Here is an 18548-nt window from a genome sequence, read left to right on the forward strand (position 1 = left end):
AAACCATCTGGAAAGCATCTTGCTCTATATACAGGTTCACCAGTGCAATATGTAGATGTCTGCAGGCTGAATACATCTGTCTCATGGACTGTAAATATCCTGGCAAACACTCACAGATTTAAGCAGACTGTAAAGGATATTTTTTAAAATAAACTTAACATTTTAATTTTTTTTTAATTTCATAATTTTTTTAAATATCTTTTTTCCTAGGGGAAAGATAGGAAGGGGCTTTTTACAAGGGCATGCAGCAACACACAGAATCACAGAATGTTAGAGATTGGAAGGGACCTCAAAAGATCATCTAGTCCAATCCCCCTGCCGGAGCAGGAACAGGACAAGGGGTAATGGGTTTAAACTGGAAGAGGGTAGAGTTAGACTAGATATTAAGAAGAAATTCTTCCCTGAGAGGGTGGTGAGGCAGTGGCCCAGGTTGCCCAGAGAAGCTGTGGGTGCCCCATCCCTGGAGGGGTTCAAGGCCAGGCTGGATGAGGCTTTGGGCAACCTGGGCTGGTGGGAGGTGTCCCTGCCCATGGCAGGGGGTTGGAAATAGATGATCTCTAAGGTCCCTTCTAACCCAAATCATTCTATTAGTCTACAAATAATAATTTTTAAAAATTATTGTGAGTACTTCATTGACAGAGAAACACTTTTGCAGCTCGACTGGTGAGATTTACAAGGCTGCAGACTGAAAAAGCCATGACAGAGGAGAGAGGGGTTGTCTTATAACTGGCCCCAAAGCAGTAGTGCCAGTGTCCCTTTGGTTAGTGAGGCAAAGCGTCCTCTGCACCCTCCTATCAACCAGCGAGTGGGCAGCTATCAGCGTTCCCTTGCTGACACCTAGTGGCAATAACCAGCATCGTGGTCCTGCCTCGAAACTGGTTTTCTCCAGCTCCCTCTGCCGCCTACCACTCAGTGAATTTTGAACACTTTTTAAAATGTTTTCACAGTTTGGATCCATTTGATCACATTTTATTCTGCTATTCTTCCTGCAATAACCAGTTCTCCCTGTCTTGTGCTCTGATTTTTTTTTTTCAGCACTCCAGCACCATGTCTTTTTTCTTGTTTAAAAAAATAATAAGCATTTTTGTGGACTGTGCCCCAATCCTGTTTAAAACAATGAAAACTGAGCCCTTACAACCTCTCAGTGTTTCCTTTTGAGGCTTTAAAGCCCTTTCCCCCACCCTCTCTATTTTTTCTAGTATTCCTCATGGATGAGAAAAGGAACCATCCAACATGACAAGAGCAAATTTAGAGTTTTGGAAAAACTGAGACTGGAAAGGACCTCTGGATGCCTCCCATCCCAACCCTTGCTCAAAGGAATGTTAAATTTCACATGGGAATGGCTTCCCAGCAACTAATCTCACCAATTTCTGACTATTTTGAAGGATGGAGATTCCACATACCTTTGAGCAAAACCCTGGTGGACACTCTCACTGTCCCCTTTCTTCCAGGTCCACAAAGGAGAAGAGACCAGGGATCTTTGGTCATCTGGATGGCCACAGAATAACAAATATTTCTGTAGATCTCAGGATGTTCTCCTAGCATCAGAGCTATGAAAGGGCTGAAGTGTTACGCTACCAAGGGTTGAAATACTGCAGCACCAAGGCAGGTGCTCTGTGCTTAGTGTTTGGGAGCTAGCACGTGGTTCAAGGTGAGATTTAAAAGTTTTAAATCCTGCCTCTTGCAGATCTTAGGAGCTTAATACTGTGATTCCAGTAGGAGAGGGAGGGAATACCCATTTCAAAGTTTCCTCCAAAATTGAGGCAGGGTTATTTCTCTCTTTGAGAGAGCTGGAGATAATAGCGTCATTCCCTGCTGCCTCTCTCCAGTTAAGAAGGATGCTCTGGCTGTGGGATGATCCCATCTTCTTCTCAAGGAATTGAAGACCTCATCTCCAGCTTCCCAAAGGTGTGAACTGGCTATAATACATCGTTCGTTCACCTTCCCTGTCATTCACCCTTTTCGTCCCACCTCCTGACCCCACTGCCGCTGTCCCACCATGCAGCCAAAACACAAAATGTATGGGGCCACAGAATAAAAGACATCTAAGGGAGTTCAACTCACTAAGATGGTCGTGATGGCCAAGAGATGCTTGTGTACCCAACCCTATAGCCCTCATGCACATTTTATGTGAGACAGTTTTCCCAAGGAATACCTGCCACAGGGAGCTGCTGATGTTGTGCCTATCTTATACACACCCACAAAGCATATGTGGCCATGTAGAATCATAGAATGGTTTGGGTTGGAAGGGATCTTAGACATCATCTAGTTCCAACCCTCTTGCCATGGGCAGGGACACCTCCCACTAGACCAGGCTGGACATGCTGGATCTAGTCCAAAGCTCATGGCCATTGACACAAAAACTCCCCCTGACAGCAACTGTCTTTGGAATGAGCTCAAAAACCAGAAGTCAATGCTATGGTGGCTCCTCTCCTTTCTCCAGGGCTGCTGCTACTCTCTGTTTCCCTGGGATGAGATACACTGGGACCCCACCACTTTTGGGTCAAGGTAGGTTTTCAGGAGATATTTTTAACATAATTCAGGTTTTGTGCCTTAGCTGACCGTGTAAACGTGGAGCAAGGCAGCTCAGGTCAGTCATCGTCGTGTTGCCCAACAGTCCACAGCTGGTGCCACAGACTGTGACCAAAGTCTTCCCTGGAGAAAACCCAGTTCCATGCAGGTAAAGTAATCCTCCGTTCAAGCCACCTTGGAAAAGGACAGAAAATGGGATTTAAGACAGAGCCCAACAGCCAGCTGTCAACAAGGGCATTTTATTTTTAATTAATGATTTTTGCCTTCATGCCAAAAAAAACCCAGTACCACAGTCCCTCACGCTGCACCCCATGGAGGAGCTGCAACAACATGTCATGACTTACCCCAGTTGTGACGCACAGCTGTCACCACCAGCTGAGAGGCGAAGGTCAGGTTGGAGGATGCCCAGCCCCTGGGGACATCCAGGCCCAGCACAGGGTACTCGCCAACAGGGAGCAGAGGAGCTGAGCACCGCAAAGTAGAGCGAGTGATGGTGACACCACTACAAGGAAAGTCTCCAACAAATACATGGACGGTGTCCGTCTCTGTGACCCGTGATACTGTCATTGTTAAAAGGAGACCAGTTGCAACAAGCGAAAGGAGAGCTGGGGTAAACTCTTTGTTGTAAGTTATTCTTCCAAGGTAATAAGAAATGCCATCTACTTTTAAAGTCAAAGCCTTAGTCCCATTGCCCGGAGGCACCGTGCACTGGATAGCTACGCAGGTGACATTGAGAATGAGGCAAGGGTGATGGTCAATGAGAACAGAAGTCATTCTCCTTCCTTTCAGAGTCAAGCCTACTAAGGTGAGCAGGCCTCCACCATTGGTACTGAAGTTTTGTGGGTAAAACCCGTACACCTGAGGTGGGATGGTGAGAGTGCTGGATGCCTTCCTGAAGCAAGCTTGTCCACTTTTCCTGTTGGTTATGGAAATGTTGTACTCCCCTGGGGCAATGCAGTCTATCTGGCACGTGATGCTGGTCTCATTCCAGAAAGTGACCTCGCAGACAGCCTGGTTATTTACGTGTACCAGGGGTCTATCACCTGGCCATACCAACCTCTGTCCTGTGATCGTCACACAGGTGAATGTCCCATTGGTCTCCCAGGTCACCAAATCTACAAGGGGGGTCCACTGCTCCTGAAGATGGAGGGTACAGTCTCCGAGGCAGACACTGCTGATCCCATTGACGGTCACTGTGACATTAAGAGCCTGAGATGACTCAGCCAACCATTGGTAACTCAAAGGATGGGCCCCTGAAAGGACAAGACAACTAATGGTATCGTTATCAGAGGTCTGGATCTCACAGGAATAATTACCGTCCAGGCTGACCTGTACCAAACTGCTCCCGGATTGTAAAGCAATACCAGATATAGTGAGTAATGTCCCACCACAGATTGATCCTTGTGATGGGAATACGGAGGTTATCTGTGGAGTTATAGTAAAGGACTGTAGCCTTGCTGTCACACGAGCATATCCCAGCTGCCTCTGGATAACCTGGATGGGGAAAGTTCCAGGTTCCAGGCTGTTCAGTGGCAAAGAACACCGATAAAACATTGCAGACTTGTTGCCTTGTTGAAGCTCAAGTTCACATTCACTGTGTCCAAGCTTAGCCACAGATCTAGTGATGTTTATCCCCTGGATGCTCAAGAGCAGGCTGCTGTCTGTGATTTCTGCTTCCACGAGCGTAATCAGAGGAGTCAAAGCTCTTTGGTAACGAAAGGTGGTGGTCCTCTTTGCCAAAAGAGTATGTTGAAGTGAACCACTGCTGATGACGACCTTTACTGGGACAGAGATGTCATGTGAATCTTCATTAGACAAATTAGCAGCTGGAGGGGTCAGGCACCAAATTGTCTCTTCTGTCAAATGAGTAACGGTACAGGTCTGTCTGTCCATTGAAACAGAAACCAGGGCAGGATTTTGGCTAAAGCCCACCCCAGAGATTGTGAGCAGTGTTCCACCTAGGAGTAAAACAAAACAAAGGACGAGGACATTATATGCAGGAAAGGAATCAATGACCATCAGTGAACAATCACAAATCATGATGAAGCTGTTACTCAGTCCTTATTTAAGTTTACTCTTAAATATGAGGAGTGTAATATTTTTTTTTCAGTATAGCTTATTTTTGATATCCTTTGCTCTCCAAGCTCTATCCATGCTCTCATCTTTCAAGGTTTGAGCACTTTGCAAACTGTTGAACTAAATGAAGCACCACAAAGCCTCTGAGTTTTTGTACCTTTACATGCATTCTGAGCCTGGGAGAGGAATCTGTGGAGAACCTGAGGTTGCATCACAAGAATTTTTGTCTTCCATGAAAGCATTCAAAGGACTCATGTAAAATTCACTACAGAGATTCAACTCTCCCCCTCCTGCAGCCAAATTACAAAATAAATCAACCACCTCAAATCTGCTTTTTAAGATTTAAAGTAAAACGTATTTTTAATTCAGTTATGTTTTGCTCTGAAATACAATTAAATTATTCCCAATGTTTAAAAAAGCTTGGAATGGGATTAATACTTCACTTTTGTTTAAAATTAACACCAGGAAAGGGGTTTTTTTGTCTTTTCAACTTAACCAAACTGAGCGGCCCCTGTGAAATCACTTGAAATTGTTTGCTTCAAACTGCAACTGTACCCTGCTTTCCACCTAACTTTTGAAAGATGGAGGCGTAATGTCTGAAAGAAACAGCTCAGATTGAGTCAGGTGTGGGCGTGCTTTGTTTTCCCAATGGGACACAAGGATACATGAGCAAACGTTTGGGGAACTCAAATTCAACGCACAGGGAGCCCCAAGCAAGCCAACCAGATTGAGGGATGCTCACTACAATCCCACATTTCCAGACTGCCGCTGACTGCCTGTTGATGTCTGCATAATAAAGGGTCACAGATTTAAAACACTCTCATATAAGCTGATGTGAAATGGGATGCCCTTTCCATTCCCCGCAGGAAAGCTGTGCCCTTGAGCCCTTTAACCCCGTAAGTGGCTGCAGAGGTACTGATGTCATTTACCCAGAAAGGAGCCACAACACGGATCTATGCTGAAGATCTCTGAGATGTACTGGATCAATGGTTCAACCCTGCAAAACACAAGCAACGTAGAAAGGAGTTTTTGATTTTTAAAAATATTTTTCTCTCCTGCGGCAGTTCAATTCTTTCTTACAGCTCCTAGGTTGGAAGGGCAAATGCCCACCTGACCCATCCCCTTTGTTCAATGCCACAGTGACAAGACCACCCCACACCCCAAATTTCTCCACGTGAGTTGAGCTGGTTTCAACTGGGACAGGGTTAACTTTCTTCACAGTAGCTACTCTGAGGCTGTGTTTGGGTTTGTGCTGAGGAGAAGCTGATCACACACTGATGGGCAGAGCTGCTGCCAGGACAGTCAAGGACTTTCCAGCTTCTCTGCTGTGCCCGTGTCTGCAGGGGCAGGAGGAGCTGGGAGGGAGCACAGCCCCAGTGACCAGCCCAGGATTTGACCTTAGGTTTAGGGCTGAGACCCAAACTGGCCAATGGTCTGTTCCATCCCATGCACGGCATGGTCAGGATATAGGTGAGACTCTGTCCAGAAGTGCTCTCTCTTGCTCTGGGTTGTCTCACTCTGGGTTGCCCATCTCTCAGTGTCATCTCAGGCACTTGGGCTCTTATCTCCATTCCAGGATTGCAGTTTCAGGACTCTCCCTGCTCCAGGATCGTTATCCAGGACCAGGCTGAGCCTTGGTCATTGGGTGGAGAGCAATATCACTGTGTGTCATTCATTTATATATTTGTGTATATTACTATTATAATCATCATTATTATTGTTTACAATTTCATTGTAGTTTAGTTATTAAATTGTTCTTATCTCACAACCCAGGAGTCTCTCTTCCCTTTACCCCCTTCTAGCAGCAGCCATGGAGGACAGCTGCGTGGCTGATGTACAAAACAGCATTGTTGCATCTCCCTTTCAGGTCAGTTTTCCCCCACATTTCAATTCATTGATATTACATTTATCTAGGCATGAACTTGAAGTGTCACCTGAAAAGATGGAAATAGCATAATTTAAAAATTCTCCAAACAAAGCATTTTTTAATTTCTCAAACTAGCTTTTGTTTTTCTCATGAAAAGTGTTTCTTTTCTTCTGCTGTTTTCCTACAGCAGGATTTATCTGTGTTTGACCTGAATCTGTGAATACCTTTGATTGCCTGAATATGCATTTTTCATCAAATCAACTGTTTTTTTCTAAAATGTTTCTCTCCTGCCTCCTACTGATCCAAGGGGAGTTAATTGACTAGCATTAGCAGTTTGCTGACTTGAGTTCCACAGATCAATAAATGCCTTGATAATTATTCATAATTTTATACCACACAGCAGATTTCACCGTTAGGTACAGAATTTGTAAAAACTCTTATCTTCCTTTTCAGATTAACCCTTAAATAAAAATTGATAGAATGGTTTGGGTTGGAAGGGACCTTCAAGATCATTGAGTTCCAACTCCCCTGCCATGGGCAGGGACATCTTCCACTAGACCAGGTTGCTCAAAGCCTCATCCAGCCTGGCCAAAGTTATATCTTAAGGAAAATACACACATTCACGCACCTGTTGGAAGCGACAGCAATGCCATTGATGATGACAGAAACATTGTACCATCCCTCAGCCAAGGCTGGGAGCGTCACATTAACACCATGGTCTGTCTGTGCCTGGATTTGTGCCCATGAGTCCCCAATTTGGACCTTGACATCTGACCCTTGGTAGCTGGCAAATTGGGATATTCCAATCAGAAGCTCCTGACCCCCTGCAGAGAGGAAAATGGATTAAATTATTTCAGTGTTTCTGGCAACAGTTATTTTAGAACACATAACCATTGCCTGGGGAAGAATATGGAATCCCATCATGCCAGAACAGATTTAGTCATGTCCCTCAGCCCAAAACAAAAAAAAATGAAGACTACAGGGGTTCTGTATCTTACTCAATCCCTCGACCTCCCTCATAAGGTCACTAGGCTCCAGGCTTGTCTTAAGTCGTTAGCATTGTGCCCTTGGCTATGACCATCTGTCTTGGTGTCAGGACCACCACCACCACGTGGTCGCAACACCGCCTCCCCCCCCCCACTCCCCCCCCCGGGGAGGGATAGGAAAAAGTGGAACTTCGTGAGTTGAGATAACGACAGATTTTTAATAATACCACACGAGGAAAACCAAAGAAAGGAGAATATAACAATAAGACAAGATATAGAGTACAATGGAAACACTGATACAATGAAAATCTCACCACCACGAGCTTCACAAAAGAGACCCCTCTCCCGGCTAGCTTCCCCTTATATCCCGGGCATGACATCAGCATGGTATCGAATATCCGGCTATGCCCAACTCCCAGCTTCTGCGACGAATTAACCCTATCCCAGCTGGACCCAGGACACCATCTATGGCCACTCTCAGCCTGCTGGTATACCCTCAGGATAGGATCTATGTCCCCTTACCAGAAATGCCTATCCTATAAACATCTATTAAAAAGCCAAATCCATTTTTTTCTAAAGCTCACATAAACTGGAGTTGAGTTCTGGGATTTTTCCTACATCCCTGATAATGATCCAGACCACACTTTTCAGTACTATGGAGCCAACTAACTTTAACAGGAGCCTCCCACAGCTAAATTATCTACCTAAAGACAGATGCCCGTGCATTCTCCAAAGCACCTTGTTTTCAGGAAACATGGTTCTGTCTCCCATTTAAGCTCTGTTGAGCCAAATTATATTCAGATGACAGAGGACACTTTCCTTTATTTGTGCATACTGTAGTAACAGAAAAGGACAAGAGCAGTGGAGAAGGGAATTTCATAACCTAAATCCCTCCTGAAATAGCTTAAAAAATTAGGGTTGTATGCATCAGTCCAAACAAAGGCATTTTCACTGAGATAGCTGTATTGTAGTCAATGATGAGAAACAGCCTTTATGGCATGATTCATCTTATTCTAAGGAAAACATCCAAAAGAGTTGTGCTGAATCACGCCATGAAATCACCTATTTCTCTTCATTGACTATGCAAACCATGTAAGCAACAAGCACAGAGACACATTAGGTGATGAATCTCATCCTCCCATCTCCTCTGAAGGGTGTGGGTTCAATTACAGATGAAGCAGAAGAATCTGTACAAAGCTCCCCTCATCTACCAGCTCCTCTAAGCAGGTCTTGAAGCCGGTACTTTTCAATTCTGCATTGTGCAAAGAGTCAAAAAAAGTTTGAAAGCCTCCGAAGTTGGATTCATTAATAGTATGAACTCTTTTGACTCTTGGTCAATTGTCAGATTAATCCTAGATGCCTGGAAGGCATTGGCATAATTTATTTATTCTTTTTATTATATAGGAGGATAATTATATTAAAAGGCGAAGCCATGAAGGTTCTGAATAGGAGATTGAATGCAGCCACACCACTGCTCACAAGATGCTGTAACATTAAGGAATTTCTTGCACCTGGGCTGCCTGCAGCTAGAAAAATCTCCCCTTGGTGCTATCGCATCTAAATAATATTCAGATGATAAAGGACATTTTCTCTTATTTATGCATTCTAGAGGAATAGAAAATGACAAGGGCACTTGGGGAAAGGAATAGAAACATTGAGCACACAGCAAGAAGTGCATCTCCTCCCTAGCACAGTCAGCTCACCCCTTGCATCCCCACCAAGTCCAGCCAAACTGCTGAGCTGGGGGGAGCTTTATTCAGCTGTGCACTGGAGGGGTTGCAACAAGAAAGGAAAAAAAAAAATCAAATTATTGCATCCTTGGAGGAATGGAAGTGGGTTATACAGTAAAGCAGGAGTATTTATATCTTCTCCTTGTCCTCCTTGCTCTCTCTCAGATACTAGGAATGTGGTGTCTGTTTGCCACACAGAAACACAGTAAACCTTTTTCTTAAAAAAATTTTCTCTAAGTGGACACCATTCAGCATTAATGCCTTCTATTCCCAATTCCCAGCCAAACCTTGTGCCCCCAAAAAGTCCATGAAGTCTACGCTCATATTCTAAAATAAAGGATCATAAGGTCAAACTCAAAGACACAGTTTGGCTTGGAAATGGGAACTAGCAAGAGAAGTGTTGCCTTGCTTCTGCTTTCAGTGACCCAAAATGCACGTGATGTTCTTTACGATCAACCCTTTGGGATCCTGGAGGACACTCTCTAGACATCATTTCTCTTGCCACATCTGACATCCTGTGGACATCATCCATACTGGCAATTTGTTATCTTATGTATGCTAGAGTGAAACTGACATAAAACAACCAGGACTGATCAGGACTAGCAGGAAACACAGGGGCTACAAATTAAAAGAAAACAACAAAAAAAACCACTCTCAGATCACCAGACTCCATAGACCTAAATTCCCTCTGCCCCACCACCATCAGCAATAACAACACTTGTGCAGACAATGCCCAATACAGGTCTGTAGCCTTTTCACCTGCTATGCCACTTCTGTTTCTGCTCAGGGATACAACAGCAGGGTTTAAGGAAGGATCGTACTGGAACAAGTTGTTTACTGTTGTTGAGTGGTAACCAGAAATTAGTGTCACAGGGACAGCAGCGTCTCCTGTCCCCTAGAATTAGAAATGAAAAAAATATCAGGGATAAGAATATACCAATAAATAAAAGTTATTCCCTATATTCCTACATCTCCCATACTTAATAAGTCAGGCACATGCCACTGATGAAATTTGTATATACACCAGACTACTTAAACACGTACATTTATGTTGATTTAAAGGGACATCTATGGGAAGTTAGAAAATTTAAAACAATCCCACACTATACAGATTTTAATTTGCTGATCTACACTAGCGACTTAAAGACTGGTAGGTCATAGACATAGACAGTCCTCCCTACACTTAAACTATTAGCATCGTCCTGGGTGTAATTTTGCCATGCAAAGAGTGCTGCTGCTAACGATCTTTAGGCATGTTTTTGCATGACACACAGACCATGTCCAAAGGAGATCTGGATGAGAAGTGAAAGATTTGGAGCTGAAGAGGGCTGAACAATGTGAGTAAGAGAAAGTGTTCCAGGCGTGTTTAATTTACTCATAGACAACTGGAAGTGGAAACATGTAGTTTTATTGGAGCTCAAAGCCCCAGTCTTGTTTATGTGAGTCTTAGCTAATGATGTTACAACCTGGATTTTTTGCTGTTTCACCGGTTTTCGTAAATCACTGATGAATCTAGTCTTAATTAAGCTGGTCTAAACAGTAGATAGAGTCCATCATGAATTGTCCCACAGCCAAGATATGCCTTACCATTTGCCCTAGTGTAACCCAGGCCAGGAAAAGAGAAAGTCCTGTAGACTGCTGACTGTCCCCAAAAAATGTGGTTTCTTACCTGAGAGGGAACTTTACATTCAATTCTTGTTGAGTTTCGGTCATCCTCCAAAATTGGGCAAGGCTGAGATCCAAACAACACCAAGTTTACCCCTTCCAAATTGGTTCCCCTGAGAGCCACTCTCAGTCCTCCTACAAAACCAATTATTCCGTTACATTCAAGATGTGGAAGTGTATTTTTTATATGCAAAATATTCTTTAGGAGACTACAAAAGGGAGTACCATCTCTCAGATGATGTGATGATGATCTGCCCCCACCTTTCTGTGCCTAGCTTCCTTTCTTTCACCAGCCATCCTTCTCGCCTATTATTTGAATTCTTGTCCATGATACAGGAGGACTGGGTTTGTTTCTCGGTTCATTTTTTAATGACATACTTATTTAAGCCAGCAAGGTCTGGCCTGTGATCTCAACCTTAGAAAGATCCCCAGCCCAAGAATGAAATAAGGAAGGAAGGAAGAAACACTAAGAATGGAAAATGAGCTTAACACAGCAGGTGCTTTCGCAGTTCAAACAGCTGCCAAGCACCCCGCTGTCAAAAAAGCCTGTAGCATGTGTCTGGGAAACTTGGGTTAGAAAGGGGACTTGGCAGGGTTTGAGACAGAGTTGTGAGCAAAGTCACGGAGGGTTTGATTCTGTGAAGCACTAAACAACCTCAGCTCTCCTTTGTGCCAGCCAGGGCTGAGCCTCTTCAATCACACACGGGATCATACCCAACACAAACCAGACCTGCACTTGATCTTTCTGCAACACGCAGTTCCAACGCAAATAATTAAGGTGCCCCTCTGCTTTTTCAAGTGACTGGAATATTCAGGGGCATTTCAGAGAGAAACAAAAAAGAGAACAGGAATGGGCATTAATGGCAATTCTAACCTTGACCTTTTTCTTTAATGTAGGTTCAGAGAAAAATTTAAAAAAAAATAAATTTTGCTTGAAACTTACAGCTGTTACTCTAGTTATCAGTACGGCAGTTTTAGGACTATGGCTGGACAGACTGCTCAGACAGGAACTTCATCAATGCAGTATTTATGTGGATGTGTTAGTATGGCTATATTACAAACCAACTGAGCTTTGATGATGCTTTTCATGTGTGATATAAGTAAACTTCTATGGCAAAATCTTTATATACTGATAGCAGCATCCCTTGTACCTTTTCCTCAAAGCATCGATTCCTGATAATTCTGTAAAGCAACAGAGAAGTCTACAAGTTTAATCTTCTAGATTTTCTCTGGCTGGCAGCAAAACCAGGCAAACAGCAATCAGCTGCGTTAACAGCAAGCTCCTTCCATCCTCTGGAGCACGGCAGTATCTTTCAAAAGGCATCCCGGTTAGGTCACAGGGAACTCCCAGCGTGGCACCGCTGAGACCAGTGATATTTTTGACAAGAGGGGAAAGGCATCCCGGTTAAGTCACAGGGAACTCCCAGCGTGGCACCACTGAGACCAGTGATATTTTTGACAAGAGGGACCTGATGCAGCAAAGTACACCATGCCTCCTGGCTTCCTCTCCTGTAACATTAAGTTTGCAGAGCCAGAAACAGCAAGAACGCAAAACTGAAGCCGCTTGTCTAATGTGATCCTTGTCAGATAAAGAGCCTCAGATTTAAAGGACAAAATTAATGTGTGTTGTGCAAAGACTGATGCTCTCAAGTTTTGATATCTCGTGTGTGTTGTGTAAAGACTGATGCTCTCAAGTTTTGATATCTACACATATCCATATGCAATGAAATACTGCGTATGTGCACTTTACGATAAGATTGAAGAGAGGTATTTTAAATGGAAGAAATTAAAAACACAGATGGAAGCTGTAATTCTTTCCAATTATAAATGTTGGAGGCATACGTAATGTAAGATAGCATTATACTCGCTTTCTTTTTAATGGGTGACAGATCACTGTAATTGGGAGAACTGGATTGCCAGCGAAGGAAATGAGAAGCAAGGCCCAAGCACTAAAACTTGCCATTTCTGGGTTTTTTCTTTTAGGTTTTTTTTGGGAGGTGTTTGGTTTTTTTGGGTTTGCATTTTCTGTAAATCAAAAAGGAGTCTTAACCTTAAGGTACTATATGACCCTCCCATTAGAGAGGGGGAAAAGAAAATGAAAGAAAAAGGTTAGAATAGCTTTCTTCCCATGCACCTCAACACAACATAAAGAAAAGAGGTGGCCATAGCTTTCCGGATGGAACTGTTGGTCCTTACTGCACAACCCAGGTGTGTCAAGAGTGTTCTCCACATTTCTCTTTGGGTTGGGAAGACCCTTCACTCTCCCGAAAAAGAACGGTGGTTTTTTACAGCATTTGGTTTGGTTTAGCTACAGTTGGCTAGGCACCTTGCTGGACTTCCAGGTGAAGTCCTCTCATTTGTCATGTACAGGGCAGATGAGGGTCATAATGGTCCTTTGACCCTGCAATCCTGTGGAAAGTCTTCCAAGCTCTTGTCTTCATGGATGGAATGTATCACCCTTTCTTTCCTCTACTGTTTTAAGGAGAGGAGGAGAAGAATGGAAGGAGCTTCAGTTTAGTTTGAACTTCTCTAGATTTCTCACGTTTGTATCTAAAACACAAATGAGTTTGCTATTTTATCACTCAGCATATGAATTTACTTCAGGGGGACTGGGATGAACCAAAGTTTAACTATTTCACATTTAGGCCAGATTAATTCAAATACTACAAAGCTATATGCCAAATGGAGATGGGAAGATCAGCCATGAAACACTAACAGCCTTCCAGGTTTCTGCAACAAATATACCTGCACTTGAACCTACTATTCCCAAAAACACCCAGCTGAGAAACTGTTTGCCTCCACAAAGAACCAAGAAAAGTCTGTCACTCTTTAAGAAACTTGTCCTAGGGCTTTGGAGTACACCGACGTGTCCAGCCTTGTTATATCTTTTTTGTCAGATGAAGACCTTGGTAGTGAAAGTACAGAAGAACAGAAACACACTATGAAAAACAAGAAGCAGAAAGCAGACATCCCCTTGGAGCCAGTCTGGCATTCAGACCTACCAATCTCTGAAGCTGTAGGAGGTTCGATAGCTACAAGCTTTGGCTCAACTCTTAGGAAGACGCCTTCTCCGGTGCTGGCATTGAGTGCGAAGCCATAAGGTCTCACCAGTAGCATCAACTGGTAGACTCCGACTGGCAGCCTGTCGATCTGGCAAACCACTTCACTGTGATTCCATGCTTTGACATGGCAGGTTGTGTTGTTCACCTCCACCTGCAGGGCTGGCTTCTCCTCAGTGAAACCAGTTCCCCTGATAACTACTGTGGCCTGGGACCCATCACCTGAAGGAACCGAATCAACAAGATGAGTCATGAATTTCGAAGTAGCAATGCCCAGGATTTACTTCCAACCAACAGTTAAAGGTTTTTACCATCTTCATCAAAACATCCTAAAAACTGCACCACCAATGATCTCTCATTTTCCCCCATAACACCTATTCCTGTCTGTTCCTGTGCAGCTATTACTTTTTTCCTTAGATTTTTACTAAAAAAAGCTTGAGCCCAGAGCCACCTTTCTCTTTAAGCGTCAAGCCCACCACTGTTTCTCTCCTTTCTATGCCTCTGCCATCTTCATGTTGCTGCAGAAACATGTCTGTGCTACATACTTTAAGACTGGAGCTGATCAGAAGTGCCCCGCTAGAAAGTGCAGCTTCCATCAAATCAGACACTTTCAAAAGAAGGCGCACACACACAAAATCATCAGCACCTGGCAGATCTTTTTCACAGAACGGTGGTTTTGCCATTTTGTTCGGACACGAGCCCCCATTACCTGATGAATACTGCACATCACTGACCAAGGGTGTCAGTTCCTGGCTGAACTGGAAAAAGCATGAACCAGAACAGTTTGCAGGGACGTCATTCACCACCACCACCACCTGGAGACAGAGAAGAAGGTTACCTTAAAGCCAGGAAGGGAGCAGAGGTGTTTTCTAGAGCCACATCCACCTGGTAGACCTGCAGAGCCATGCTGGTAGCCACACTGAGCTATCGAGAACATTTTGTGCCAGCACAGAACACCACAAGACAGATGTTTATCCTGCTGCAATCTCATTACAAATTTAACTGCAAGGCTTACTAGGGCTCAGTCATAGGCAAAGGAGAGCACAGCTTTGGCAGCTGTATCGCCAGCATTCCTCTGTGTCTGCAGGATCCTATCTCCCATCTTGCTGGGACCCACAGCTCCTCTTCTTCCAGTCATCCATTGAAGACCCTGCCTGCCATACCCCAGTTGTTCCCGCACCGCCTTGGGAACAAGCTGTATTATGTTTAAAGCACCCTGTAAGACTAATTAGGATGAATCCCAAAATGTGTCTTTCAGAGTGCAGCCCTCAATTTTATTTTTTTTCCCCCCTTGTTCATGCTGAAACAAGAAAGCTGGGCTGTGACCTTGATTATCTAACAAGAGACATCGTGAAATATCTCTTCTGAGATCTTGATATCTCAGAAGAGTGAACTGGTAAAGCCTAGGGCACAGGAGAGCCCTTCTTCATCTCTGTCCCAGCTATTAAGGTGTGCTAGGAGGGTAAACCAGTGCCTGCAGAAAGCAAAAGCAGGCTGTCTCTGAGAAACACAAGCACAGAGTTGCAAAGTATTCTGCTTGAATAAAGACACAATAATTAGAGGGACATTTTTACCCTTGTCGCTAGCAGCAAGCCAGAATAAAGCTTCAAAAATGAAGAAGAAATCTGATTGCTGCTGCTCTTCTTGTTTCATTTGGGTTGTTTGAGGGCATGTCTGCACCACAGATGCCAGAGATCTCACAGGTGGTTGAGCCACTGCAAGCAGGAACACTGCAGATAAAAAGCATCATTCCCAAGTTTGGTGGCCAGAACCATAAGACCCAGCAAGGGCGGGAGTCCAGAGATGATGTCAGCCCTTGGCCACAGCCTCGAAATAAATAAATTGTCTTTAACCACCATTCTCCCCACCTGAAATAGCTCTTGGAGGAAAGTCCTGCTCCACAAACCAGAGAGCAGAATCTGAACGATTTATGGCAAAGTATAAAATAGTAGATTTCGGAAAGGATTTAGTGGCAGAAGTAGGTACCTGAATACCTGTGAGACTCCTGGATCTACACAGCCAAGATGAATCTACAGGAAGCATGAGAGCACATCTCACCTGTGTTCTGTTATTGAAGGTAGCAAGCATGTCCCCAAATATTGGCCCTATAAACACACCTCCATCGTAAACCACACGACTAGAAACAGTTGGCTTCAGACCAGTGAGGTTTTCATCAGAGACCTGGCAAAGCACAAAGAGTTTAAGTTTATTCTCCTTTGCTGTCCTGTGATTTTAAATCACAACTTTTCCCCCAGAGTTCATACAGAGTCTACAATGCAGCAAACAACTCCTGGAAACCTCTTCTCAGACTTCTTCCATGACTTATCTCCAGATCTAAATCTTCATTACCCAAGACTTCACAACACCTCCCTGTTCCCATCCTCACCTTGTAGACAAGAAACTGAGGCAGAGAGAGTGAGGAACCAGATTTTCAAATTGACTTCTAATACTCAGTAATACCATTTGGAATTGGGCATGGAAAGAACTTTGCACATCTGCTTCTCAAAGACATGACTTAGCGTGAAGCAAGGACCTGTGCTACAGCTGAGTAGGCATCTCAAGCTGTTTTCACCATCCAGGCCAATGTCTTGAGCATGGGAACTCATTGCTTCATTAAAGATAATTTTATACTTCTGGAAATTGGATATAAAAAGAAATCGTTTGTCCTGGGGAAAGATGCAGCTCTGAGTGGTTATTCAAAAAATAACTTTCTACCTGAAGGAAAATTTTAACATGATAAATCTTGGGATGGGAGAGTGGGAACTAAACCTTCATCTGAGACTTATGAGCACCACGTCTGAACCCACACAGAATGATTCTCAGAAAAAGACCTTTTTGGCCCATAAATGATGCCACAAGTCTCTACCAAAATTCAGTTACTGAACTGAAATATTAACGTGATTATAATAGCTTTCATTTCAGTATAGTAGTCCCTTTCTTGTTCAGAACTGCAACAAAGCACAGAAATTCCACTCTAGCCTCATCATTTTGAAGCACAGACTCTGAAGATGTAATTTCTCCTCCTGTAACTGCAACTGGGTTTTTAATCATCTAATACGGAATTTGCTTAAGCTGCTGTTCATAATAGGAATGGGAGAATGAACCAGACAAGGCCAAAGACATTGAACGCGGTTCAGAGCAGGTGCTAGTAAAATAAATTCCTGTACACTGATAACATTGGGCAAGTCTCCAGTTTTTGTTTTCCATGTCAGTGTCCAGATTTTTTCATAGCAAGAGTGTGAGTCTTTGGTCACGATGAAGTCGCTGGTGTTGAAGTATGGGGCTGTGGAGGTATCTACGTTGTCTTGCAAAAGCCTGCGGAGATGGTGGGAGGAGATGTGCACTGAAACACCTGCAAAAGACATTAGAAAGCAGTGGACAGCATCATCCCTAGGAGAGCACATCTACCTGCTCCTAGAAAATAAAAATATTTTGTTATTAGTGCAAAGTTGTTATGGTTCAAACACCTGTAACTGCCAAAAAGCAGCAGAGGGAAATTTACTGGATCCCAAATGCCAGAAGACCTGCAGTATTTAATAGCTAATAAAACCTAGAAGCTTCTGTCCAGTGGGGACCATCAGAAATTTTGTCTAAGTAACACTTTTCATTACACGCAACCTATGTTTTTTGGGAGACAGGAAATGTCAGCATGCAAGTCATGTTCCTTCAAAACAGAAAGGTTAGAAACTTCCCAGATGAGAGGGATATGGGGGAGAGCGAGCCTCTCAAGAATTTGTAGAGTTCAATCCCAAACAGATAATGTTTTATTTCTTTTGACATTGATCCCTATTTTATTTCTTTTGACATAGATACCCGTAGCTATTCAAAGCGGCAGATACAGTAAATCCCTCTAAACCAGTTCTTAAGAGGGGAAAGCACAGGACCTGGGAACAGGGCAAGAGGAACAGAGCACATTTTTAAAAGATGATGTCCAAAGCAGGGCACTATTGATACATCCTTCAGCTATTGTAGGCAAATCTTAAGTAACAAAGCAGAAGAAAGAGTTATTTCACAAATATTCCAAGGCTGCATTTCCCTACTGAATTATTTGACTTTATAACTGATTCACCATTTCCTCAGTCAATAACTTTATTTTTGGCCTTGCTCAGATTAACCTGCTCACTGTCATTCTGAACGTCTTTGATTATTTAAACCAAACACAAGAAAACCTAACACATCTAAAGGGTGACTAATTCAAGCCAAATGATTCTACGCACAAAAGCTTTTGTGGCATCTACAAACCAATTACCAATCCTGGTAATCCTAGAAGAGAATGAATTTCTGGGTAATCTGCAAGGGTCTTGTTATACAAGAAGACCAAAAGTACACATGATGGAGAAACATCAGCATAATTAAACCTTGGTATGCAAAATCATAGAATGGTTTGGGTTGGAAGGGACCTTCAAGACCACTGAGTTCCAACTCCCTGCCATGGGCAGGGACACCTCCCACCAGCCCAGGTTGCCCAAAGCCTCATCCAGCCTGGCCTTGAACCCCTCCAGGGATGGGGCATCCACAGCTTCTCTGGGCAACCTGGGCCACTGCCTCACCACCCTCAATAAAATCGCAATTAAGGGCCTGACCCAAAGTTCTTTAACATTAAGGCAAGTATTTCACAGTGGCCCTATGCATT

At 43.6% G+C, this 18548-nt stretch overlaps 1 protein-coding gene across 1 annotated transcript in view; it reads right to left on the bottom strand.

Moving 5' to 3' along the window:
• PKHD1 (polycystic kidney and hepatic disease 1 (autosomal recessive)) overlaps positions 1 to 18548 on the bottom strand; it is a gene marked incomplete at its 3' end in the record, with an annotated part of 111663 nt that overhangs the window by 66430 nt on the left and 26685 nt on the right. The window contains exons 23-32 of the mRNA XM_010085546.1: positions 17083 to 17267; positions 15974 to 16096; positions 14625 to 14730; positions 13859 to 14137; positions 10861 to 10991; positions 9951 to 10086; positions 7104 to 7299; positions 5538 to 5605; positions 2877 to 4490; positions 2563 to 2706 (exon numbers count right to left, since the gene is read on the bottom strand). Coding sequence (XP_010083848.1) covers positions 2563 to 2706; positions 2877 to 4490; positions 5538 to 5605; positions 7104 to 7299; positions 9951 to 10086; positions 10861 to 10991; positions 13859 to 14137; positions 14625 to 14730; positions 15974 to 16096; positions 17083 to 17267 — 2982 coding nt within the window. The remainder of the gene's footprint in view (positions 1 to 2562; positions 2707 to 2876; positions 4491 to 5537; positions 5606 to 7103; positions 7300 to 9950; positions 10087 to 10860; positions 10992 to 13858; positions 14138 to 14624; positions 14731 to 15973; positions 16097 to 17082; positions 17268 to 18548) is intronic.

Source organism: Pterocles gutturalis, unplaced genomic scaffold (genome assembly GCF_000699245.1).
Source record: "Pterocles gutturalis isolate BGI_N339 unplaced genomic scaffold, ASM69924v1 scaffold6205, whole genome shotgun sequence".
NCBI classification, from domain to species: domain Eukaryota; kingdom Metazoa; phylum Chordata; class Aves; order Pterocliformes; family Pteroclidae; genus Pterocles; species Pterocles gutturalis.